The sequence below is a fragment of the Phyllobates terribilis genome, unplaced genomic scaffold (assembly GCF_046119375.1).
Source record: "Phyllobates terribilis strain yellow unplaced genomic scaffold, ASM4611937v1 Scaffold_4__5_contigs__length_816908805, whole genome shotgun sequence".
Taxonomy (NCBI): Eukaryota; Metazoa; Chordata; class Amphibia; order Anura; family Dendrobatidae; genus Phyllobates; species Phyllobates terribilis.
Genome location: NW_027362764.1, coordinates 74920201 through 74938615, shown reverse-complemented (window position 1 = coordinate 74938615; position 18415 = coordinate 74920201). Strand labels below are relative to the sequence as shown.

The 18415-nt window shown below is 43.5% G+C and overlaps 1 protein-coding gene across 1 annotated transcript in view; it reads left to right on the top strand.

The window, feature by feature from the left end:
- PIP4K2A (phosphatidylinositol-5-phosphate 4-kinase type 2 alpha) overlaps positions 1-18415 on the top strand; it is a 139397-nt gene that overhangs the window by 89141 nt on the left and 31841 nt on the right. The window contains exon 4 of the mRNA XM_073677504.1: positions 2223-2319. Within this exon, the coding sequence (XP_073533605.1) occupies positions 2223-2319 (97 nt within the window). The remainder of the gene's footprint in view (positions 1-2222; positions 2320-18415) is intronic.

Here is an 18415-nt window from a genome sequence, read left to right as displayed (position 1 = left end):
GCAGTGGGGAGCAAACTGTCAATCAGCATAATTTTAAGCAGTCACGCGCCATAAACATAGCAGAGCGGAAGAGAAGCCGCTTCCCTGTACACATGACATCAGCGTAAGTCTGTGCCGGGAGAGATTGGTCCCGGGCTGTTAATTCTTAGGCACATTGTGAAAAAAAAGTCCCTAATAACCCCTTTAAGGCTTCGTTCCACTTAATGTTTGAGTGGGCAGCAGGGCTGTGGAGTCCATAAGAAAAAACACAGACTCCGACTCCACAGCCCTGGTGGGCAGTAGTATATTATGTGCATAGCTTTGTGTGGTGAGATTATATTATATGTACTATTGGCGACGCAGTCATCTGACAACTACTAAGTATTGTGCACAGGTCGAGTCAATTATAATACGACCCATTTTTGGTCCACTATAATTATCTACAAATATTAACTGCTAACTCGCTCTGTACCGCCAGGAATACAAGTTATTAACCCATAACTATTCTGTAGCACTGTTGATCGTGAAAGTCAATATAAACCTCATCATCATCCTAGCCTAACCTTGAGTAACATAGAGTAATGTAGAATAAACCTTTTGACGTTTGACCGTTTGACGCCACAAATTGGGCGGTATAGACACAGGGTATTGGATAACAACTTCTTTAAATTTAGCATGATGTTACATAGTAATAAGGATTAAAAAAAAAAAAAAACTTCCATAAAGTCCAAATTATAATCCTATAGTTTTGATTCAGAGGAAGGCAAAAAATAGTGAGGCGGATGCCAGTGGCTCCATGTTAGGAAAAAATTCCTTACTCAATGTATGTGCGGTCCCCGTGCACCACTTTGAAGTCCGTGCTTTCTTTGTGCAACTCCTCACGATACTACCAAATTACTAAATGATCCAAGGCACTAGGTGTTCTTCTCCAAAAGGTTATCTTTATTGTGTCACAGTATATACAGGGTAACAAAACGACGTTTCGCCCACGTAGAGTCTTTTTCAGGCCATATATAAAAAGGAACATGTCGTTCTTTTTGGTATCTGGCTTGCAAAGGTTTTTTGTGGGTGAAAAGTTGCTTTTTTACCCAGTCTAAAATTCAAAGTATCCAAGGCACTAGATTTCTCCTCCAAAAGGTTATCTTTATTATTTCACAGCATACACTAGGTAATAAAGCGACGTTTCACCCACATAGGGTCTTTTTCAAGACAGATACCACAAAAACCCAACTTGTTCCTTTTGGTATAGGGCTTGAAAAAGGCTCTATGTGGGCGAAACATCACTTTTTTTACCCAGGATATGCTGTGACAAAATAAGATAACCCTTTGGAGGAGAAATCTTGGTCACAGCATATACTGGGTAAAAAAGCAACGTTTCGCCCACCTAGAGCCTTTTTCAAGCCATATCCCAAAAGGAACACGTCGTTCTTTTTGGTATCGGGCTTGAAAAAGACCCTATGTGAGCGAAACGTCGCTTTTTTACCCAATATATGCAGTGACATAATAAAGAAAACCTTGCATCATTTGGATCTCTCTTCTTGAACTTACCAGATATGTATGGGAAAATGCATTTTGTGGGAACGGAGAGATTACTGATGCTGGCTACATTACACATAGTGATTAAATATTAGTGACCACCAGTGTTTGCTGAAGGCTTCCTGGCGCTTCTGGTACATACAGTAAACAGGAGACTCTAATCCGCCAGTCACACCCTTGTAGTCACAGAGCTGACTGTCTAATCAATCACCAGTTTGCAGTTGCTTCTGTTCTCGCTAGTGGGAATTAACTTTGGAGCATTCAATTTAAAGGGATTTTTCCACCCATGATTTATTTTTATTTTTTTAAACATCCATGCGGCAAGTTTCAAAAAAGAAACCCATATTTTACCCAACTTTTTACCCTCTTCTAATGCTGATTGTGTTTTCAGCTGGTTTCCTTTTCTGGTTTTCCTTCTATTCAGTTTTTGGAAATCATCCCCATTGGGTACAAATGTCTTCTAGGCCGTCCTTGTTGACTAATGCACGAGTTCAGCTTTAATTTCATGAACTACTCAGAAAAAAAGAAATCAAAGCTGTGATTAATTACGATGGGATAAAAAAGACCGTTTTAAAGTAAGATCAGCATCTCCATTGTGGAGTGTTAGGCGGAAGGAAAATCAAAATTAAATGCAATTTGACAATGTTCATAGTTGAAATCCTTTTTCGAAATGTACAGATTTTAACATCTTCCTATTTACTTTTCAGAGAAAACATGCCTAGCCACTTTAAATTTAAGGAATATTGCCCCATGGTCTTCCGAAATCTGAGGGAAAGGTTTGGAATTGATGACCAAGATTTCCAGGTAAGATGGTCTTATGGAGCACATACGGACAAGAGCTTTTCCTTAGACGTCTATTTCTTTAGTCGTGTATTATAAAGGATTTATAGGGTCAGACCTTCTTTGTTCACTCTCAATGGTACGAATATGGCCCTATCAAGAGATAATGTAGCCGCTCATAAATATTGCTTTTATTTTATGTCTTATATAAATGTGATTAGTGATCTGTTGGCGCTGTTTCAATTTCTTTTTGTGGGACGGGTTGTGGTTTTGATTGACACCATTCATTCTACCATATAATGTAATGAAAATGGAAAAATAATTTCAAGTGGGGTGAAACCGAATAGGTATCTTTGACTGACAGACCTCAAGAACATTGTTTTAGCTTCTGGCTGCCAGAGCAACCATTGGCACTTCACAATCACATTGCGCATGGGGAGAGGCTGCACGATGGGGAGCAGAAGGAGCGTCTCCCTCTGTCAATCAGCTAGAGGCCACGCTCAAGCACCGATCATTGCCATTTTAGCAGAATGTCACCTGTAATATACAGCTGACACCCAATGCCGGTGCTATTATATCGCCATGCCGTACATGAACCAAGTACGTGGCAGCAGCGCAAAGGGCTCCTTATATTTTACTTTCAGCGGAAATAAACCTCAAAAAAAGGTGTATGGCACCGACTTTGTCCCCTCTCTCCATTGAAAACTCATAAATGCACAGCTAAGTAAAACATTTGTGAGTATGGAGGAGTATGAGTGTTGGATGAAGAGCTGTCTTACGTGTTATGGGCACTTTTACTGTGGCAGTGTCATATAGGGTCATGTAAGACCTAAATGTTGCCTTTTTCTACCCTACAAATTTGGTCCTTTTGGTAATATTCGTTTCTCTTGGCTGTTTGCAGCCGTTACAGAGTTACTGTGCCCTTAGTTTATTGCACAGTTTTCAAAACTTTAAAATGTTTGTTAGGGAAACTTTGTCTTGGGTTGTGGCTTGTGAGAATATATATATTTTTTGTTTAATATTCCCTGTATAGTGTCCTTAGTCAGGACTTTACAATGAGCACAGTAGAGAGCAAGGAGGATTGGCCACAACATTGACTTCAGACTGTATTTTCTGGCATGGACAGCCCCTCTAATCCTGATCAAACGCCAATATTCAGACTCCAGATACCAAAATCTAGACCCCTTAATTTAGCCCCCAGACCAAACACCATCATTCAGTCCAGCCGTCCCATTAACAATGAATGAAGTGCACCTCCGCTCCATTCTGTCTGTAAAGCCTTGCTCTCTGGTTTCCTGGGGTTCTTAGTTGTCGGACCCCCAGCGATCATCTAGTTAACTCGTGGATAGGGAAAAAGCTGCAATTTTAGCAACACCCCAGTTTAGAAAATATAATATTTTGGACTATCAGCGACTATGTGGTTTTCTACCTGCCAGTTATGGCATCTATAGTTATGCCGTGTGCCTTTATCTGAATGAGTTGAGTGCTCTATCAATAAGTATTCAGATCTCTGTGTCGTAATTAGCAGAAAACTGAACCGCTGTTGATATCAATTGTGAAAATTATCCGCTGACGCTGGAAACAAGAAGTCAGAATGTTGTGAATTTACCGTTCTTGCACTTTATATGGGAACGATCAGCCCTCCCGCCAATCATTAATCTTCATCCTTCCGGCTTGTTTCTCTTCCTGTTTAAATAGTGCAGACAGGAGGAAAGTAAAAGTCACTTTTCCAGGTGAAATTTGTATAACGGGGGATAGTAACTAAAGCAAATCGAGTCACAGACGTCTCACGACTTTCAGAGCAGAAATTCCAGAAAATGCGCAAATGTTGCATCGTAATTTTGTGTCTTATCTTCAACTAAAAACCTGCATATGTTGTATGGAGCAATGAAATTAATTGGTTTTCTGTTAGATATATTGTCTATGTTATATGAAAGCTTTACTACATTTTTTCTGTTCTGGGAGGGCACATTTTTCCTTCTGGAGATCAGTTGTGTATGAGAGTCCAATTGGGAATGTTCCATAGGGGAAAAAAAATATTAGAAGTTCTCTTTCTCCAGGAGGAAAAAAAGCCATTTCTCTAGTGGTAGATCCATTTGTCATTGTCTGACCCTTGCACAAGTCAGACAACATGTAATATCCCTGGTCATGTTCCAAGTCTTGTTAAAGGGAATCTGACACCAGGTTTTTGCCACAACATCTGAGAGCAGCATACTGTAGAGGGAGAGATTCTGATTCCAGTGACGTGTCACTTACTGAGCTGCTTGCTGTAATATTGATAAAATCACTGTTTTATCTGCTGCAGATCTAGCGGTTCTCTGAATGCTGAGCTCTGTATATCCATGCTCACACCACTAATTGGCTACTTTCTGTGTACACTGTGCACAGGCAGAAAGCAGTCAATAAGTGGTGGGGGAGGGGTTATACAGAGCTCATAATATAGGGGACTACCTGACAGCTTGTTTACTAGTCCTCTAGTGATAATCTCCTGCTAATTAAAACAGTGATTTTATCATACCAACAGCAAGGGTAATAAACCTGAGGATCACTAAAGAAACTTTTATATCAAGTATATATGAGTAATAAACCTGAGGATCACTTAAAGAAGTTGTCCATTACTTTATATTACCCCCCCCCAATGTATCCACCCGGGGCCCCTAAGGATTTTTGCAAATACCTTACATTACTTTTTCTGCCTGTGAGCGGCGCTATCAGTGGCCGCTCACAAGCATCACGTGACCCTGCGCTGACGTCACGACAAGTGAGGCGTGACTCAGCGATGGGGTCCCCGCGGTGGATTCCGGGTGTGACGCGGGGGGGTAACCCCGCCCACAGCCTGGCATCCACCGTGGAACGCGGAAGACCAAGACCCCCGGCTGCTGCCAGCACTTGTCGTGACGTCGGCGGATGTCAGAACCGGCCTCAGCCGGGGGTCACGTGATGCCTGTGAGCGGCCAGTGATAGCGCCGCTCACAGGCAGTATCTGCAATGTAAGGTAATTACAAAAATCCTTAGGCGCCCCGGGGGCATAGATTGGGGGGTTAATATAAAGTAGTGGACAACCCCTTTTAGATACTTTTATATGAAGTATATATGAGGAGTTTTTCCCCGTGTATACCACTGGTACAAGACTTTACATATTCCCTTGCACAGCAGGTATACAGTTGCATATTTTGCCTATAAGGTATATATATATATATATATATATATATATATATATATATATATATGTCCTTTTTTCTGTTACGGGATGCATTGATTTGGTACAACTATGCGCATGCTGATAGGACTCTTTTTGGCATACCTTCAACCATTTGTGCCCCCATGGATACATTCAGTGTTTGCTCTGGCAGCTTCCCTGGCACATATTCCAGAAATAACAATGAAACATGAAGCCTTGCACAGAGGTACAGGATACTTTTAGTGTCATGTACTGAAGCGCAGTCTGTGAACACCTATATGATTTCACACATAAAACTGCTAAAGAGACTCTGTTTGGTACTAGAGGAGGATGCCTGCAGGAGGAAATCCTCGTTAATTAGATGAAATAATATTAGCCAGTGCTGTTAGTTGTCAGGGCAGCTTATCTAATGTTATCACATAATGTGCAATAATGTACAGTAACACAAATTACGCCGGCATCTGAAATGTGTAAAGAGTGTGAAGAACGACGACCAGACTCTGACTCCCTGCTATGAGCTGTGTAACCGATGTTGTCAAAGGCCCCGGGAATATAGTCCAACTGTTCTACTCTCCCCCAGAAAGAAGTCTCTCTAGTGCAACCTAAACATTTCTAATGACAATTATTCACTGCCCTTTGCAAATTAGGGTTTATTAGCAAAATTTCCAAACTTTCTGGTGTTTGCAATAAACCAAACAAGAACAATTTGAAAAAATCAACTTTACTAATATATCAAGTGGTTTCTCCAAATTCAGTATAAAATGCCAGTATTACTCACTACCATCATCTCAAAATTATTCTGAGGCATCTTTAGTACTTAGTAGAGCACCTCTGGCTGTTATGACCTACTGTAAACATGATGTACATCCAGACACCAGATCCTGGCAGCGTTCCTGAGGATTTTTTTCTCGTTCCTCATTGGCAATGGCCTCCAGGTCACGAAGATTGGATCTGCCAGCTGCAGCCGCCTTCAAGTCCCACTAAAAAATTTTTTATGGGGTTCAAGTCAGGTGACTGTGATGGCCACTCCAAGATCTTCCAGGACTTCTTCTGAAACCAACCCTTGGTCAACTTTGAGAAGGTTCAATAATGCCTAAACTTCAGCTTCTTCATTGTAGACATGATGTCTTCTCTTAAAATGGTTTGACACTTGTTTGAATGCACCATTTCCTCCACAAGTGCCTAGTTTCCAGCCGCGGATCACCACCATGCTTCACTGTAGGCAGGGTGCTATATGAAGAAATAAAAAGCCGGCTTCTTCAATAAAGTCTTGGCAGCTTTATTACATTTGCATTAAAATCAGGTCACAAACAGGACGGTGTTCTGGAGTTGACGCGTTTCGACTCGAACAGTCTTAATCGAAACGTTAATCGTAATCGTCAACAGCAAAACACTGACCTGTTTTTAATGAAAGTGTAATAAACACTTTATCGGAGCCTCTGCCTTTTTATCTTTATATTGGATTTACTTGCTGGTCCTCTGAAGCCTATGCGATGGTGGATACCTACAACGGTGAGCTCATCTAATTTTCATGCTGCTCGTAGTTTGGGCTGCATGAACCAGTTGACTGGTTTCCCTTAAAAATGTAGTGAAACTGAAATATTAAATGACAACATATAAAAATTATTGAAAAAAATACCGAAGTGCCATTCCAAAATGTACTGGACTTAGCTAAGCTTTCCAGGCTTCATAGATGCTACATTCCTGGTATGTCAGACTGGGCATAGTCTACTAGCCTAATTTCCAAAAACATGTCCCATCTAATGCAACTGGTAAAGCATTGGGGATGGTGCTCAAGCGCCCATTCCCTCTCTGCTCGGTAAGGACCGATGACTTTTATTGCCCAGAGGCCCAGACCGTTCTTAGTCTGCTCCTGGTAACAAGTGCCATGCACTTCATTTTTCTTGCTAGTTTGTCATGTATAAAACTTTGCACTTGAATATCGTTTGCAAACACTAATATAGGACATTAGACATTTTGGAATCTGGTTCCAATGGTCCATTTGTCTCCGTCCTACTGTATCTAATGTTTTCAGTGTGTATCCTGGTTATCAAGTATCTACTGAGAAGCTGAGATGCCTCATGTGTTTTTTAGAGACAGCAGTGCTGTATGGTGCTGGAGTCTTTATCCGACTATTCCCTGGGGTGTTACGTTGCCAGTAATCCCCTAGAGTCTTGTAGACAGATGCTAAGAAAACTACATGTACTCATCTGGTGTTTGCTCATAGGTAAAGAATGCAATGCTGAAGAGAGGATCCATTAATTGCCGCCTTCCTTTTAATTTTATCTGTTTACTTTGTGGCTTCGTTCTGTCACCAAACGAGACGACCATAATTTATAATTTGGTATTCAGAAGATTCACGAATATGATTTATGACCTTACAGTGGGCCAGAGATCCTGGCCATGTGCTCTGCCCTAGATCATTGACGCCAACGATGACACTTCTTAGGGGTGCAACATTTTTTGGAAAAAAAGTAAATTGTACTTTTTTTTTTTTTCTGACAATTTTTGTGGCTTCTACACTCTACTCCCCTACCCCTATACATATTAGATGGTCGTCAGTTTTTTGGCTGTCATGAATGCATTGTGGCAATCTTAAAATTCCATTGATGACAGTTGCCAGATTGTAAGAGATTAGTCTTCTAGTTGGTGATATCCAAGTTCCTTTGTGAAATTAAACAAAGAAGAAATTAGTAGAAATTCTCAGTTTATGCAATTTAAAGCAAATCAGCAAATCTATTTTACAATAAAATCTACATGATTAAATACCGGTAGTACTCTTAGATCTAATGAGGCTGGTGTTCTTACTATAAAAATTCATGTCATAATGGCTGTTTTAGGAGTTCGGCTACATAGTGAGAGATTATATATAAGTGTATTCAATCTCTGCCCACCCAACTTGATAGACACCTTCTCAGTCTCCGCTCGCCCGCCCAGCCTGACAGCTGCAGCTTGTACTGAAGTGTGTGAGATTTCCAAAGCTGCAGGGAGTGGAGGGACGCTGAGAAGCTGTCAGTCAGACCAGGTGGGCGGATATTGAGTTTAAACACTACAAAATTATTATACAGCCACTCTGAAATGGATTTTCAAAGTAAATGCACCAGTGTCATCAGGTCTGTTTGATATTGTATGCAGTTTATATTAAAAGTTGATCTAGAGTTACTCATCTGAGTAATACATATATATATATATATATATATATATATATATATATATATATATATATATATATATATACGTATGTGTGTGGATACGTGGGTTAGTGAGAGATCTTTTTTGGTGCTAGATGTACCACAGCTGCTGCACCTGTGCAATCTACAATAAATTCTATTTATATTTTATTCACCCAGAGCCGATCTTCAGTGATAATAAAACCTTCAGTTATCTATGATCTGTCATAAGGAACTATGAGTCACCCTGTGGTTCTGGGATGACTTTTAGTTGAGCTAATTAGAGCTTTGAATTTAATTGTCGTGGCCTCTTGTTCAGCGCAGTCACTTAGAGGCTTTTGCAGTGTTCCCCCATAATATAGCCTGCGGCAGTGTTCCCCCATAATATAGCCTGCGGCAGTGTTCCCCCATAATATAGCCTGCTGCAGTGTTCCCCCATAATATAGCCTGCTGCAGTGTTCCCCCATAATATAGCCTGCTGCAGTGTTCCCCCATAATATAGCCTGCTGCAGTGTCTCCCATAATATAGCCTGCTGCAGTGTTCTCTCATAATATAGCCTGCTGCAGTGTTCTCCCATAATATAGCCTGCTGCAGTGTCTCCCATAATATAGCCTGCTGCAGTGTTCCCCCATAATATAGCCTGCTGCAGTGTTCTCCCATAATATAGCCTGCTGCAGTGTTCTCCCATAATATAGCCTACTGCAGTGTTCCCCCATAATATAGCCTGCTGCAGTGTTCTCTCATAATATAGCCTGCTGCAGTGTCCCCCATAATATAGCCTGCTGCAGTGTTCTCCCATAATATAGCCTGCTGCAGTGTTCTCCCATAATATAGCCTGCTGCAGTGTTCCCCCATAATATAGCCTGCTGCAGTGTTCTCCCATAATATAGCCTGCTGCATTGTTCTCCCATAATATAGCTTGCTGCAGTGTTCCCCCATAATATAGCCTGCTGCAGTGTTCTCCCATAATATAGCCTGCTGCAGTGTTCTCCCATAATATAGCCTGCTGCAGTGTTCCCCCATAATATAGCCTGCTGCAGTGTTCCCCCATAATATAGCCTGCTGCAGTGTTCCCCCATGATATAGCCTGCTGCAGTGTTCCCCCATGATATAGCCTGCTGCAGTGTTCCCCCATGATATAGCCTGCTGCAGTGTTCCCCCATAATATAGCCTGCTGCAGTGTTCCCCCATAATATAGCCTGCTGCAGTGTTCTCCCATAATATAGCCTGCTGCAGTGTTCCCCCATAATATAGCCTGCTGCAGTGTTCTCCCATAATATAGCCCGCTGCAGTGTCTCCCATAATATAGCTTGCTGCAGTGTTCCCCCATGATATAGCCTGCTGCAGTGTTCCCCCATAATATATCCTGGTGCAGTGTTCCCCCATAATATAGCCTGGTGCAGTGTTCCCCCATAATATAGCCTGCTGCAGTGTCTCCCATAATATAGCCTGCTGCAGTGTCTCCCATAATATAGCCTGCTGCAGTGTCTCCCATAATATAGCCTGCTGTAGTGTTCCCCCATAATATAGCCTGCTGCAGTGTCTCCCATAATATAGCCTGCTGCAGTGTCCCCCCATGATATAGCCTGCTGCAGTGTCCCCCCATGATATAGCCTGCTGCAGTGTCCCCCCATGATATAGCCTGCTGCAGTGTTCCCCCATGATATAGCCTGCTGCAGTGTTCCCCCATAATATAGCCTGCTGCAGTGTTCCCCCATAATATAGCCTGCTGCAGTGTTCTCCCATAATATAGCCTGCTGCAGTGTTCCCCCATAATATAGCCCGCTGCAGTGTTCTCCCATAATATAGCCCGCTGCAGTGTCTCCCATAATATAGCTTGCTGCAGTGTTCCCCCATAATATAGCCTGGTGCAGTGTTCCCCCATAATATAGCCTGCTGCAGTGTCTCCCATAATATAGCCTGCTGCAGTGTTCCCCCATGATATAGCCTGCTGCAGTGTTCCCCTATGATATAGCCTGCTGCAGTGTTCCCCCATAATATATCCTGGTGCAGTGTTCCCCCATAATATAGCCTGCTGCAGTGTCTCCCATAATATAGCCTGCTGTAGTGTTCCCCCATAATATAGCCTGCTGCAGTGTTCCCCCATAATATAGCCTGCTGCAGTGTCCCCCCATAATGTAGCCTGCTGCAGTGTCCCCCATAATATAGCCTGCTGCAGTGTCCCCCATAATATAGCCTGCTGCAGTGTCCCCCCATAATATAGCCTGCTGCAGTGTCCCCCATAATATAGCCTGCTGCAGTGTCCCCCATAATATAGCCTGCTACAGTGTCCCCCATAATATAGCCTGCTGCAGTGTCCCCCATAATATAGCCTGCTGCATTGTCCCCCATAATATAGCCTGCTACAGTGTCCCCCATAATATAGCCTGCTGCAGTGTCCCCCATAATATTGCCTGCTACAGTGTTCCCCATAATGTAGCCTGCTGTAGTGTTCCCCCATGATATAGCCTGCTGCAGTGTTCCTCCATAATATAGCTTGCTGCAGTGTTCCTCCATAATATAGCCTGCTGCAGTGTTCCCCCATAATATAGCCTGCTGCAGTGTTCTCCCATAATATAGACTGCTGCAGTGTTCTCCCATAATATAGCCTGCTGCAATGTTCTCCCATAATATAGCCTGCTGCAATGTTCCCCCATAATATAGCCTGCTGCAATGTTCTCCCATAATATAGACTGCTGCAATGTTCCCCCATAATATAGCCTGCTGCAGTGTTCCTCCATAATATAGCCTGCTGCAGTGTACCTTCATAATACAGCCTGCTGCAGTGTTCCTTCATAATATAGCCTGCTGCAGTGTTCCTCCATAATATAGCCTGCTGCAGTGTGCCCCCATAATATAGCCTGCTGCAGTGTTCTCCCATAATATAGACTGCTGCAGTGTTCTCCCATAATATAGCCTGCTGCAATGTTCTCCCATAATATAGCCTGCTGCAATGTTCCCCCATAATATAGCCTGCTGCAATGTTCTCCCATAATATAGACTGCTGCAATGTTCCCCCATAATATAGCCTGCTGCAGTGTTCCTCCATAATATAGCCTGCTGCAGTGTACCTTCATAATACAGCCTGCTGCAGTGTTCCTTCATAATATAGCCTGCTGCAGTGTTCCTCCATAATATAGCCTGCTGCAGTGTGCCCCCATAATATAGCCTGCTGCAGTGTTCTCCCATAATATAGCCTGCTGCAGTGTTCCCCCATAATATAGCCTGCTGCAGTGTCTCCCATAATATAGCCTGCTGCAGTGTTCCCCCATAATATAGCTTGCTGCAGTGTCCCCCATAATATAGCCTGCTGCAATGTTCCCCCATAATATAGCCTGCTGCAATGTTCCCCCATAATATAGCCTGCTGCAGTGTTCCTCCATAATATAGCCTGCTGCAGTGTTCCCCCATAATATAGCCTGCTGCAGTGTTCTCTCATAATATAGCCTGCTGCAGTGTTCTCTCATAATATAGCCTGCTGCAGTGTCTCCCATAATATAGCCTGCTGCAGTGTTCCCCCATAATATAGCCTGCTGCAATGTTCCCCCATAATATAGCCTGCTGCAATGTTCCCCCATAATATAGCCTGCTGCAATATTCCCCCATAATATAGCCTGCTGCAGTGTTCCCCCATAATATAGCCTGCTGCAATGTTCCCCCATAATATAGCCTGCTGCAATGTTCCCCCATAATATAGCCTGCTGCAATGTTCCCCCATAATATAGCCTGCTGCAGTGTTCCCCCATAATATAGCCTGCTGCAATGTTCCCCCATAATATAGCCTGCTGCAGTGTTCCCCCATAATATAGCCCGCTGCAGTGTTCTCCCATAATATAGCCTGCTGCAGTGTCTCCCATAATATACAGTCATATGAAAAAGTTTGGGCACCCCTATTAATCTTAAGCTTAATGTTTTATAAAAATTGGTGTTTTTGCAACTGCTATTTCAGTTTGATATATGTAATAACTGTTGGACACAGTAATGTTTCTGCCTTGAAATGAGGTTTATTGTACTAACAGAAAATGTGCAATCTGCATTCAAACAAAATTTGACAGGTGCATAAGTATGGGCACCTCACCAGAAAAGTGACATTAATACTGAGTAGATACTCCTTTTGCAAAAATAACAGCCTCTAGTCGCTTCCTGTAGCTTTTAATGAGTTCCTGGATCCTGGATGAAGGTATTTTTGACCATTCCTCTTTACAGAACAATTCCAGTTCAGTTAAGTTTGATGGTCGCCGAGCATGGACAGCCCTCTTCAAATGATCCCACAGATGTTCTATGATATTCAGGTCTGGGGACTGGGATGGCCATTCCAGAACATTGTAATTGTTCCTCTGCATGAATGCCTGAGTAGATTTGGAGCCGTGATTTGGATCATTGTCTTGCTGAAAGATCCATCCACTGCGTAACTTCAACTTTATCACTGATTCTTGAACACTATTGCCAAGAATCTGCTGATACTGAGTGGAATCCATGCGTCCCTCAACTTAAACAAGATTCCCAGTGCCGGCATTGACCACACAGCCCCAAAGCATGATGGAACCTCCACCAAATTTTACTGTGGGTAGCAAGTGTTTTTCTTGGAATGCTGTGTTTTTTTGCCACCATGCATAACGCCTTTTTGTATGACCAAACAACTCAATCTTGGTTTCATCAGTCCACAGGACCTTCTTCCAAAAAGAAATAGGCTTCTTCAAATGTGCTTTTGCATACCTCAGCCGACTCTGTTTGTGCGTATTTGCAGAAACGGCTTCTTTCGCATCACTCTCCCATACAGCTTCTCCTTGTGCAAAGTGCGTTGTATAGTTGACCGATGCACAGTGACACCATCTGCAGCAAGTTGATGCTGCAGCTCTCTGGAGGTGGTCTGAGGATTGTCCTTGACTGATCTCACCATTCTTCTTCTCTGCCTTTCTGATGTTTTTCTTGTCCTGACACTTCTGGCCTTAACAAGAACTGTCCCTATGTTCTTCCATTTCCTTACTATGTTCCTCACAGTGGAAACTGACAGGTTAAATCTCTGATACAGCTTTTTGTATCCTTCCCCTGAACAACTATGTTGAATAATCTTTGTTTTCAGATCATTTCACAGTTGTTTTGAGGAGCCCATGATGCCACTCTTCAGAGGAGATTCAAACAGGAGAAAAACTTGCAAGTGGCCACTTTAAGTAGCTTTTCTCATGATTGCATACACCTGGCTATAAAGTTCAAAGCTCAATGAGGTTACAAAACCAAAAAAAGTGCTTTAGTAAGTCAGTAAAAAGTAGGCAGGAGTATTTAAAACAAGAAAATGATAAGGGTGCCCATACTTATGCACAGGTCAAATTTTGTTTGAATGCAGATTGCACATTTTCTGTTAGCACAATAAACCTCATTTCAAGGCAGAAACATTACTGTGTCCAACAGTTATTACATATATCAAACTGAAATAGCTGTTGCAAAAACACCAATTTTTATAAAACATTAAGCTTAAGATTAATAGGGGTGCCCAAACTTTTTCATATGACTGTAGCTTGCTGCAGTGTTCCCCCATGATATAGCCTGCTGCAGTGTTCCCCCATAATATAGCCTGCTGCAGTGTCTCCCATAATATAGCCTTCTGCAGTGTCCCCCATAATATAGCCCGCTGCAGTGTTCCCCCATAATATAGCCCGCTGCAGTGTTCCCCCATAATATAGCCCGCTGCAGTGTTCCCCCATAATATAGCCCGCTGCAGTGTTCCCCCATAATATAGCCCGCTGCAGTGTTCCCCCATAATATAGCCCGCTGCAGTGTTCTCCCATAATATAGCCTGCTGCAGCGTTCCCCCATGATATAGTCCGCTGCAGCGTTCCTCCATAATATAGCCTGCTGCAGTGTTCTCCCATAATATAGCCTGCTGCAGTGTCTCCCATAATATAGCCTGCTGCAATGTTCCCCCATAATATAGCCTGCTGCAGTGTTCCCCCATAATATAGCCTGCTGCAGTGTTCCCCCATGATACAGCCTGCTGCAGTGTTCCTCCATAGTATAGCCTGCTGCAGTGTTCCCCCATAGTATAGCCTGCTGCAGTGTCCCCCATAATATAGCCTGCTGCAGTGTCCCCCATAATATAGCCTGCTGCAGTGTCCCCCATAATATAGCCTGCTGCAGTGTCCCCCATAATATAGCCTGCTGCAGTGTCCCCCATAATATAGCCTGCTGCAGTGTCCCCCATAATATAGCCTGCTGTAGTGTCCCCCATAATATAGCCTGCTGCAGTGTCCCCCATAATATAGCCTGCTGCAGTGTCCCCCATAATATAGCCTGCTGCAGTGTCCCCCATAATATAGCCTGCTGCAGTGTCCCCCATAATATAGCCTGCTGCAGTGTCCCCCATAATATAGCCTGCTGCAGTGTTCCCCCATAATATAACCTGCTGCAGTGTCCCCCATAATATAGCCTGCTGTAGTGTTCCCCCATAATATAACCTGCTGCAGTGTTCTCCCATAATATAGCCTGCTGCAGTGTTCTCTCATAATATAGCCTGCTGCAGTGTTTTCCCATAATATAGCCTGCTGCAGTGTCCCCCATAATATAGCCTGCTGTAGTGTTCCCCCATAATATAACCTGCTGCAGTGTTCTCCCATAATATAACCTGCTGCAGTGTTCTCCCATAATATAACCTGCTGCAGTGTTCTCTCATAATATAGCCTGCTGCAGTGTTTTCCCATAATATAGCCTGCTGCAGTGTTCCCCCATAATATAGCCTGCTGCAGTGTTCCCCCATAATATAGCCTGCTGCAGTGTCCCCCATAATATAGCCTGCTGCAGTGTCCCCCATAATATAGCCTGCTGCAGTGTCTCCCATAATATAGCCTGCTGCAGTGTTCCCCATAATATAGCCTGCTGCAGTGTTTTCCCATAATATAGCCTGCTGCAGTGTCCCCCATAATATAGCCTTCTGCAGTGTCTCCCATAATATAGCCTGCTGCAGTGTTCCCCCATGATATAGCCTACTGCAGTGTTCCCCCATAATATAACCTGCTGCAGTGTTCTCCCATAATATAGCCTGCTGCAGTGTTCCCCCATAATATAGCCTGCTGCAGTGTTTTCCCATAATATAGCCTGCTGCAGTGTTCCCCCATAATATAGCCTTCTGCAGTGTCCCCCATAATATAGCCTGCTGCAGTGTTTTCCCATAATATAGCCTGCTGCAGTGTTCCCCCATAATATAGCCTGCTGCAGTGTCCCCCATAATATAGCCTGCTGCAGTGTCCCCCATAATATAGCCTGCTGCAGTGTCCCCCATAATATAGCCTGCTGCAGTGTCTCCCATAATATAGCCTGCTGCAGTGTTCTCTCATAATATAGCCTGCTGCAGTGTTTTCCCATAATATAGCCTGCTGCAGTGTTCCCCCATAATATAGCCTGCTGCAGTGTTCCCCCATAATATAGCCTGCTGCAGTGTCCCCCATAATATAGCCTGCTGCAGTGTCCCCCATAATATAGCCTGCTGCAGTGTCTCCCATAATATAACCTGCTGCAGTGTTCTCTCATAATATAGCCTGCTGCAGTGTTTTCCCATAATATAGCCTGCTGCAGTGTTCCCCCATAATATAGCCTGCTGCAGTGTTCCCCCATAATATAGCCTGCTGCAGTGTCCCCCATAATATAGCCTGCTGCAGTGTCCCCCATAATATAGCCTGCTGCAGTGTCTCCCATAATATAGCCTGCTGCAGTGTCCCCCATAATATAGCCTGCTGCAGTGTTCCCCATAATATAGCCTGCTGCAGTGTTTTCCCATAATATAGCCTGCTGCAGTGTCCCCCATAATATAGCCTTCTGCAGTGTCTCCCATAATATAGCCTGCTGCAGTGTTCCCCCATGATATAGCCTACTGCAGTGTTCCCCCATAATATAACCTGCTGCAGTGTTCTCCCATAATATAGCCTGCTGCAGTGTTCCCCCATAATATAGCCTGCTGCAGTGTTTTCCCATAATATAGCCTGTTGCAGTGTTCCCCCATAATATAGCCTTCTGCAGTGTCCCCCATAATATAGCCTGCTGCAGTGTTTTCCCATAATATAGCCTGCTGCAGTGTTCCCCCATAATATAGCCTGCTGCAGTGTTCCCCATAATATAGCCTGCTGCAGTGTCCCCCATAATATAGCCTTCTGCAGTGTCTCCCATAATATAGCCTGCTGCAGTGTTCCCCCATGATATAGCCTGCTGCAGTGTTCCCCCATAATATAACCTGCTGCAGTGTTCCCCCATAATATAGCCTGCTGCAGTGTTCCCCCATAATATAGCCTGCTGCAGTGTTTTCCCATAATATAGCCTGCTGCAGTGTTCCCCCATAATATAGCCTGCTGCAGTGTTCCCCCATAATATAGCCTGCTGCAGTGTTCCCCCATAATATAGCCTGCTGCAGTGTTTTCCCATAATATAGCCTGCTGCAGTGTTCCCCCATAATATAGCCTGCTGCAGTGTTTTCCCATAATATAGCCTTCTGCAGTGTCCCCCATAATATAGCCTGCTGCAGTGTTTTCCCATAATATAGCCTTCTGCAGTGTCCCCCATAATATAGCCTGCTGCAGTGTTTTCCCATAATATAGCCTTCTGCAGTGTCCCCCATAATATAGCCTGCTGCAGTGTTTTCCCATAATATAGCCTTCTGCAGTGTTTTCCCATAAGATAGCCTGCTGCAGTGTTCCCCCATAATATAGCCTGCTGCAGTGTTCCCCCATAATATAGCCTGCTGCAGTGTCCCCCCATGCCCTGCTGCTCCGTTACCTATGAGTGAGATGACAGGGAAGGCGCGCTGTGGGTACAGGGGCAGAGTTGATGCTTTTTTGTTATATAGGGTTACATCTGCTCCTGATGATGGTCGCGCTCAGGGTGGTCATCACCTTGACTGGTAAAGACCCCTAACTGGGTAATTGCACCTGCATGACCTGTCAATGTCAGCTCTGTATTACCCGAATGTCTCATGAATCTTTCACCTCCACGGCTGCTGAGATCAGGTGTCGCAGGCTCCTGACCTTGACTTTGAAGCTGAGAATGTCAATTTCGAGTTGATTTATTACAACTATCATAGAAGATTGAAAAAGCTTGTGGCATCTGACTCATTGCCGTGCCAGCTGTGCCCCGGACCATCTTCAATCCTGCAGACTCTCTATCTCTTTGCTTTAATCTTACCGGAGTGTAATGTGACCCCGGCATTTAGAACAATCTGCTTTCATCTTCTGGAGATTATGGACTCACCTGCCACCTGGTGGACATCATCGGACAAGTCCACGCCGGTCACCAAGATTAGTCACTTAGGAGGCTTGGCGGTGCACAGCGGGCTGTCTGTATGAAATGCAGCAGTCTATGAATATGTATGAGGCGGCTAATACAGCTGTGTAAGTACGAGGCGTATAAACTACGCGCAGCGCCTGGTGTATGTGCCAAGCGTGAATCAAGGACGGTTTCTACAGAGATTAATTTGTACAATCCTGTGGAGCTGTACACGGGGTAATACGGACATTCTGACCCAAAACTTCCCCACTGTCCTCATCCCAGATCTGCAAAAATATGATATTTGCTAATAAAAGGCAAACAAAAATGAAAATTGGCCAACGTGGGTAAAGGTTTTCATATTTTTACTTTAGATATAGTTTTAAGAATTTCTGCAGTTTTTAAATTTTTGTTTGACATATAATAATTATATTAGTAAAAAAAAGAAATGTATACATAACACAGGATCCACCATTCATAATACAGTTATATGAAAAAGTTTGGGCACCCCTATTAATCTTAAGC